The 7,785-nt window shown below is 38.0% G+C and overlaps 1 protein-coding gene across 1 annotated transcript; it reads left to right on the top strand.

Moving 5' to 3' along the window:
- Positions 1-2,375: 2,375 nt before the first annotated feature.
- On the top strand, positions 2,376-4,424 carry LOC115776289 (uncharacterized). The gene is made up of 3 exons (XM_030723905.1): positions 2,376-2,384; positions 2,934-3,860; positions 4,254-4,424. The coding sequence occupies exons 1-3, from the start codon at positions 2,376-2,378 to the stop codon at positions 4,422-4,424; spliced, it is 1,107 nt and encodes a 368-aa protein (XP_030579765.1).
- Positions 4,425-7,785: the final 3,361 nt, after the last annotated feature.

Genomic DNA, 7,785 nt, shown 5'->3' with positions numbered 1-7,785 from the left:
GAAAAACAGTGAAACAAGGCTTGTTTCAGTATCGGTGAACATGAAACTGTACTTACTTCCTTCCCCCTGCTGAAAATTGTTTCTATGTGTGTTTTGCATCTTTTGCATCTTATCTGTGATGAGTTCAAATCAGTTCAATTCAATTTTATTTATAAAGCGCAAAATGTTTTGTTTTGTATTGTGGGTAAAGACCCTACAATAATACAGAGAAAACAGTCAAAATGACCCCCTATGAGCAGCACTTGGTGACAGTGGGAAGGAATTAGTTAATAATAACTAATGATTAAATGCAGAGTGGGGTATAAATAGAGTAAAAAATGAATAAAGAGAAACAGTGCATTATGTGAACCCCCCCAGCAGACTAGGCCTATAGCAGCATAACTAAGGGAGGGTTCAGGGTCACCTGATCCAGCCCTAACTATAAGCTTGATCACAAAGGAAAGTTTTAAGCCTAATCTTAAAAATAGAGAGGGTGTCTGTCTCCTGAATCCAAGCTGGGAGCTGGTTCCACAGAAGAGGGGCCTGAAAGCTGAAGGCTCTGCCTCCCATTCTACTCTTAAGTATCCTAGGAACCACAAGTAAGCCAGCAGTCTGAGAGAGAAGTGCTCTGTTGGGGTGATATGGTACTATGAGGTCTTTGAGATAAGATGGGGCCTGATTATTCAAGACCTTGTATGTGAGGAGAAGAATTTTAAATTCTATTCTAGATTTAACAGGGAGCCAATGAAGAGAAGCCAATATGGGAGAAATCTGCTCTCTCTTTCTAGTCCCTGTCAGTACTCTAGCTGCAGCATTTTGGATCAGCTGAAGGCTTTTCAGGGAGCTTTTAGGACAGCCTGATAATAATGAATTACAATAGTCCAGCCTAGAAGTAATAAATGCATGAATGAGCTTTTCAGCATCACTCTGAGAAAGGATGTTTCTAATTTTAGAAATATTGCACAAATACAAAAAAGCGGTCCTACATATTTGTTTAATATGTGCATTGAAGGACAAATCCTGGTCAAAAATGACTCCAAGATTTCTCACAGTGTTACTGGAGGCCAAAGTAATGCCATCCAGAGTCAAGACCACATTTAAACTAAAGGTATTGTGCAGCTGTGTTGGTGTTTATGATCAATCTGTTTCCTTTTTAGGTAATCTGTCATTTAAATAGTTATTATAGGAACTGTGGTACATTCTGTGTACTGTACCAGTGTTCACAATTGGTAAGTTTTGGTGTTCCAGGTAAATTTGAGCATTCACTCAAAGATAATGAATATTCATTATCTTTATGTCGACTTCATTACCTGTGTTTGTTTGTTTGTTTGAGCATTTTGAATTTAATTGATTGTATTTTTAACAGGACATTAAAGAAGCTATCATTCAAAATCACTTAAAATCAAAGGTGTAATCAATGCTGGCAGGATCAAATCAAAGAAAATGTAATTCATAGATTTCAGACATGATCTGACAGCTGGTCAGCCACATTCATAGTAACCAGATTTCTGGATTTAGCTGCGAAACAACAGAACTGCTGAAGGGGCATTTTAACCCCATCCTGCAACCACAGCAGCAACAGCAAAGATGTCCTGTAGAAGTTAAGTTGTTGATTGGCATTTAATCTTTTTATGATTATATGTTTTATTTGTCAAAATAACAATTTAGGATTCAGGTATAAGTGTTTTGTTAGTCTTACAAATTATTTAGATTTTTTTTAATGAGAGATCATAAAGTTAAAACATAATTTAGAATTTGTTAATAAGGAAAGGGTCTGACCAATGCCACAATAACACTTCTAAATGATTGCTATAGAAGAACATTATGGAAAGTTGATGAATATTGATGATGTGTTTGAGTTAAAATAAAGAATGCATAAAAAAGAATGAATCAGTCATTGCTTGCATTTTAAAATGCACCAGTTAACCACATGAACACAAAAACACATTTTAATAGATTAAAAAAATAAAAGTAAAAGACTTAAAGTTTGTGAAACCATCCACATCTGCCTCCTCTTCCTCTGGACCTGCAGCCTCTCTTTCATCCACGGTCCTCTCTTCTCACCCAGCAGCGCCTCACCTCAGAGTGATGGAGGGGTTTTATTTTATCAGAGTCACATCAGTGACTAAATTGCAGCAGACTGTTTCCATGATTATTCAGTGATGTGTCTGACTACAGACAAAAGTGGAATAACAGTTTAGTAAAGGAACATTTTCATAACCTTGACTTTCCAGTTACAAGCCAGTATCAGTAACATCTGCACAACTGCAAAACTTATCAAAGCTTTCATTTACAAAAGCTTTAGATTACATTAACAACAACTAACGACATCCAAAAATAAAATTTCTCACAAAACTTCAGTTTATACAGAAAGTTGGTACTGAGTGCTGACAAAGATGAAGGAAGTAATTATGTTTTTGAGATTGTTTTTTAAACAGCGGCTCAAACATTACTTTTTATTTTTGTTCAGAACATCTCTTCTTTCTAATATTAACCTTTGTAACAAGCTTACACAACACTGATGCCTGTACTATAACATGTTAATATTTCTGGAATCATTTGATCTTATAAAGACAAATGTGTATCAAAGTTAAATTTGTATAAAATGCAATTGAGATTAATTTACTTTGCCTTGTCAGTGGTTGGAGTTTCTCATATACAACTAAAACATTTTTAACCAGAACCACTTTTGTTCTAATTAGCTGAACAAAAGATAATTAGTTGTAAGACTTGTTATTGCAATTGATTTCAAGTACAAGGAGTAGAAAATGGTGAGAATCTGCAGATGTATATTTAGTAAATGTAGAAAAACAGGAGGGTAAAAAGTCTTGGAATTGAATTTAAACAAATCAATTATCAACTTTTCCCACAGGAACTCTAACAAATCATCCAAATACAAGGACATCATCTCCAAAAGTGTTCTGATCCATTCGGGATCTCCTGCTGTCTACCAGCTGAGACCAAAAATAAAGAACTTTGGAACTCTGACCAGAGTCACTGTTGGTGAAAAAAATCCAAACAAGACAAATAAAACCATCTTACTTGTGGGTGAATCAGGAGCAGGAAAATCTAAACTCGTCAACACTCTGTTCAACTACGCCATGGGAGTGAAGTTTGAGGATGAAGTCTGGTTTCAGATCGTAGAGGAGGAGGAGAAAAGTCAGACAGAAAGTCAGACATCAGATGTGATCGTGTATGAGATCTGTTGTTTTGAAGATGAAATTCTGTCCTGCTCTCTGACCATCATCGATACTCCTGGATATGAAATCACCAAAGGGACAAAACATGAAGACATCAGACATGAAAAATTATTGAGCTTGTTTCAATCAGACGATGGAGTTCATGAAGTTCATGCTGTGGGTCTGGTGATGAAGGCAAGTGATAATCGACTGAGTGACCGACTGATGTACAACCTGAATTCAATGATGTCTCTGTTTGGAAAAGACCTCGAAAAAAACATCGTAGCTCTCATCACACACTCAGATGGAAGAAGACCTAAAAATTCTCTTCAGGCTCTTGAAGCTGCAAAAATTAAATGTGCCAGAAATGAGAAGAATCAGCCTGTTTACTTCCTCTTTAATAACTGCCAGCATGAAGACCGAACAGAGGAAAGAGAACACCTGCAAAATATTAATGAAATATCAGAGAGGGGGATCAGAGAGTTCACAACCTTCCTCAAAAAAACTGCACCTCTGAAACTGACGGTAACTGTGGAAGTCCTGAATGAACGAATCACACTGAAAGCCTGCATTCAAAACCTGCGAGAGAGAATCGAACTGACTGAACTGAAACAGGCAGAAATCAAACAGATTCAAGAAGGTCTGAAGAAACATGAAGAAGAGATGAAGAAGAATGAGGAGTTCACTGTAGAAGTTGATGAGGTCTACAAAGACAAAGAGCAGATACATTTTAGGAAGAGTTGTTGTACTTACAAAGCAGCTACCTGCTGTACTGTCTGTGAGGAGAACTGTCACTATCCATGCAACAAGACAAACAAACCTGAAGGCTGTAAGGTGATGAAAAAAGGCTGCTGTACTGTTTGTACTGGGAAGTGTCCTGCATCAGCTCATGTGAAAGAAAACTGGAGATATGTGACCAAGACAAGGAAAGTTAAGAAAACAGTTGAAGATGTGAGAGAGAAACTTGAGAAGAATAAATCAAAAAATGAAAAGTTGAGTCTTTTGGAAAATATTAAAAAAGAAATGAACCAGCTGACAGCAGAGAGGTCAGAGTTACTGGATGAGTCGTACCAACATGTTGTTAAACTGGAGCAGATCGCCCTGAAAGCTGATTCAGTGTCCACTATTGTCCATTTGGACTTCCTGATTGAGAAGATGAAGGAGGAACGAGACACAGAGAAGGTCCAGAAACTGGAGGAGATGAAAGACAGAGTGGATGAAGGAACCAGAGCAGCTCTGAGATACAAACAGTATCTGGTAAAATAGTTAAAAAAAACACAGAAGTAATTGAATACCATAATTCTGGCTGCTGTGTAATGCCTCATAAACTTCTTATTATTGAAATGAAAACATTATAAAAAAAATGTGGAGGAAAATTATTCACCCGAAGAACACCAAAAATGATTAGTTTAAAATGTTAAAGTAAATATACACAAGTATTCTTAGTAAAATGTAAAATATATAGTCAACTTATAGCTACTCCATAATAAAGTCCTCGGTGTGTTAATATGTGGAGCAGCTGTGACTGAGCTGACAGCTGTGTATTTAAACGCAATGAGGGCGCCACCTGCTGGTTAATGATCAGTACAGCAGTCTGTGAGAGCAGCCCCTCCCTCACAAACTAAACCCACAGTGTCTCTGTGTTCTCCACAGATACACGTGTTTCTGTCTCGTTGTTCTAATGTGGTTCTAATGTTGTCAGTGTGAGCTTTATTCTGCTGCTCCTCTCATGGTGACTCAGTGTCAGTAAAGTGGTTGTGGGACAGGAACATGTCACTGACTGATCCAGGAACAGTCCAACATGTTGTTGTCTTTCTAATCAGTGAGTACAGAGGATGTTAGAGACACTGAACTCAGACACAGGGCAGAAAGATTCAATCCAACTTTGACTCTTCAGTGTTTGTGAAGAGTCCTGAAATCTGATCTTCTTTGATTCTTCATGTGTGTTCATGCTCTGAATGACTCTGAAATATTCCTGATGACTCAGGCCGAGTGGAAACATTTGGATCCTTTGATGTTGGACTTGATTTGTTCAGATTCTCTAGATTCTGTTCTTCCACATGAAATCATCTCCTGCTGGATGCACTTTTCTGTCAGTCCTCAATAAAATCAACTTTACAATTTTATAGCTTGAAACTACTAAACAGCAACTATAAACTGAAAATAGAAAAACATTCCATATTCAGCTTTAGTTTCTCCCATTTTCTAAAACCACTTAAACTGTTAAGTTTAATAGTTTCTGTATTAAATAAAAGTACATAAAGCAAATTGTTTCTCCTTTTTGTGGAATTAAATATTGAGTGTATTACAGTTTATTTGTGTCATCTGGCTTCATTGATAGGTAAAGCTGAGTATCATCTGCATAACAATGAAAATTGATGCAGTGCTTTCTAATGATACTGCCTAAGGGAAGCATGTATAATGTAAATAAAATTGGTCCTAGCACAGAACCCTGTGGAACTCCATAATTAACCTTAGTGTGTGAAGAAGACTCCCCATTTACATGAACAAATTGGAGTCTATTAGATAAATATGACTCAAACCACTGCAGTGCAGTACCTTTAATACCTATAGTATGCTCTAATCTCTGTAATAAAATGTTATGGTCAACAGTATCAAAGCTGCACTGAGGTCCAACAGGACAAGAACAGAGATGAGTCCACTGTCAGAGGCTGTAAGAAGATCATTTGTAACCTTCACTAATGCTGTTTCTGTACTGTGATGAATTCTGAAACCTGACTGAAACTCTTCAAATAAACCGTTCCTCTGCAGATGATCAGTTAGCTGTTTTACAACTACTCTTTCAAGGATCTTTGAGAGACACGGAAGGTTGAAGGTATTGATTCATTTAAAATAACATATTCATCCTGCTATAATCAGGTTTTTGTGAATCAGAATGAATCAATATGTTGAAGCTCAGGAGGTAGAGCAGGTCACCTACCGATCGGAAGGTCATCGGTTCAATTCCTGGCTACTCCAGGCTGTATACCGGTGTATCCTTGGGCAAGATACTTAATCCCAAGTTGCATTCCGATGCAAGTGTTGGAGTGTGAATGTTAGATAATTAAAGCACGGGGTGCCTGGGTGGCTTAGTGGTGAAGCCGGTGACGACATACATAGGCTGTGCTGCGGCCCGGCCCGCCCTGTTGCCAATTTGCCTGCATGTCTTCCCCTGTATCTTTCCCCCATTTCCTGTCTTTCTCTGCTGCTCATAAAAGCCACTGTGGCCAAAAGTGCAAAAAAAAAAAAAATAAAAGCACTTAGCTTAGTTAATGATGGAAGTGCTTGTATGAATGGGGTAAATGTAAATGTGTTGTATAAGCGCTTTGAGTGCTCAGACAGAGTAGAAAAGAGTAAGAACTCTTCCATTTACCATCAATTATTAAATCATTTACTAACAAGGACTTAGAAGAGAGAGACCTAATGTTTCATTTTTTGGTGGTCTGGGAGCAGGCACCGACTCTGTGGGGATGGGGTTTTGGGGGGATGGCAGGAGGAGAGAAGCTGCAGAGAGACGTGTAAGACTGCAACTCTGCTTCCTGGTCTCAACCCTGGGTAGTTTAATAAATAGATTAAAATACCCAATAAATTTGCCCAGACTTCTAAAAATGAGAGCTGCTCCACCCAAAGTGGGATGGATGGTCTCTCCCTCTCTCTAAACAAGACCTCAAATCTCAACTATGCAAGTATGAATGTGCGTACTTGAGAACTTTGAACTTGTCAAGTTCGAACTTCAAGTACGGGGATTATTTTTCAGTTGGAACACCAATGTACTTGATGACATCACAGCTCACCTTTCATCTTAAATTTACTGCCTGCTTGGTTTTAAAAGCTTCATCTCTGAATAAAAACATTATACATGTATACACAGCATGTATACTGAACTAAAACAGGTCAGATGTTAAAATAGTTATTTTTATTGCAGAAGACTTCCACCACTTACAATAGACAGATGTTTATAATACAGTCAAATAAATATTAACATTTTAAAACATATAATTTGATCATTTTTGGAGCAGGCTTCTCATCGGTCTTCACGATCTCCATGAATAGCATCTACATGCCGATGCGATGTTCCCATTCCCGGTGAAAAGGCTCCCGTGTTCCTTCCTGAGTAAAATATTTTTAATATCAGTTTTATGGATTTGCACAGGAACAAATGAAACACTGAAATAAACCAAATATCAGAGATCATCTGAGTGTATTATAGCTCTGTTTAACTTCCACTCAGTAGTGAAAACAAGTGGGAGTTTTGAAAACGATGTGCCGGCAGTCAGGCGTTCTCCCCGCATACAGCGAGCTTCATTCGGCTGGCGAGCGCAAAGCTGCTGTTGGAGCAGCGGAACGGACATCTCCGAAAATGTCAGAGCACTTTTGCAATTAAGCAGTATCTTGATAAACTGAGCAGATATTTGATGGTTACACATCTACATTCTCGCCTGAAAACACCGTAAAATTTTGTTTTGTGTCACAGAAGCGGTAATATTTCAAAATTTACTCACAGTGTTAGCCGGACTATTTGTTTGAGTTTCGTTCGAAATGCATTCTGGGATACTTGGCTGCACCAAGTCCACACAAGTCGCCACCAATGCAGATTTGATAGAAGAGGCAGAGCGAGAACACATCC

Source organism: Archocentrus centrarchus, unplaced genomic scaffold (assembly GCF_007364275.1).
Source record: "Archocentrus centrarchus isolate MPI-CPG fArcCen1 unplaced genomic scaffold, fArcCen1 scaffold_30_ctg1, whole genome shotgun sequence".
Classification (NCBI taxonomy): domain Eukaryota; kingdom Metazoa; phylum Chordata; class Actinopteri; order Cichliformes; family Cichlidae; genus Archocentrus; species Archocentrus centrarchus.
Note: the sequence above shows the minus strand (reverse complement) of the source record. Positions and strands in the feature narration are given on the sequence as shown.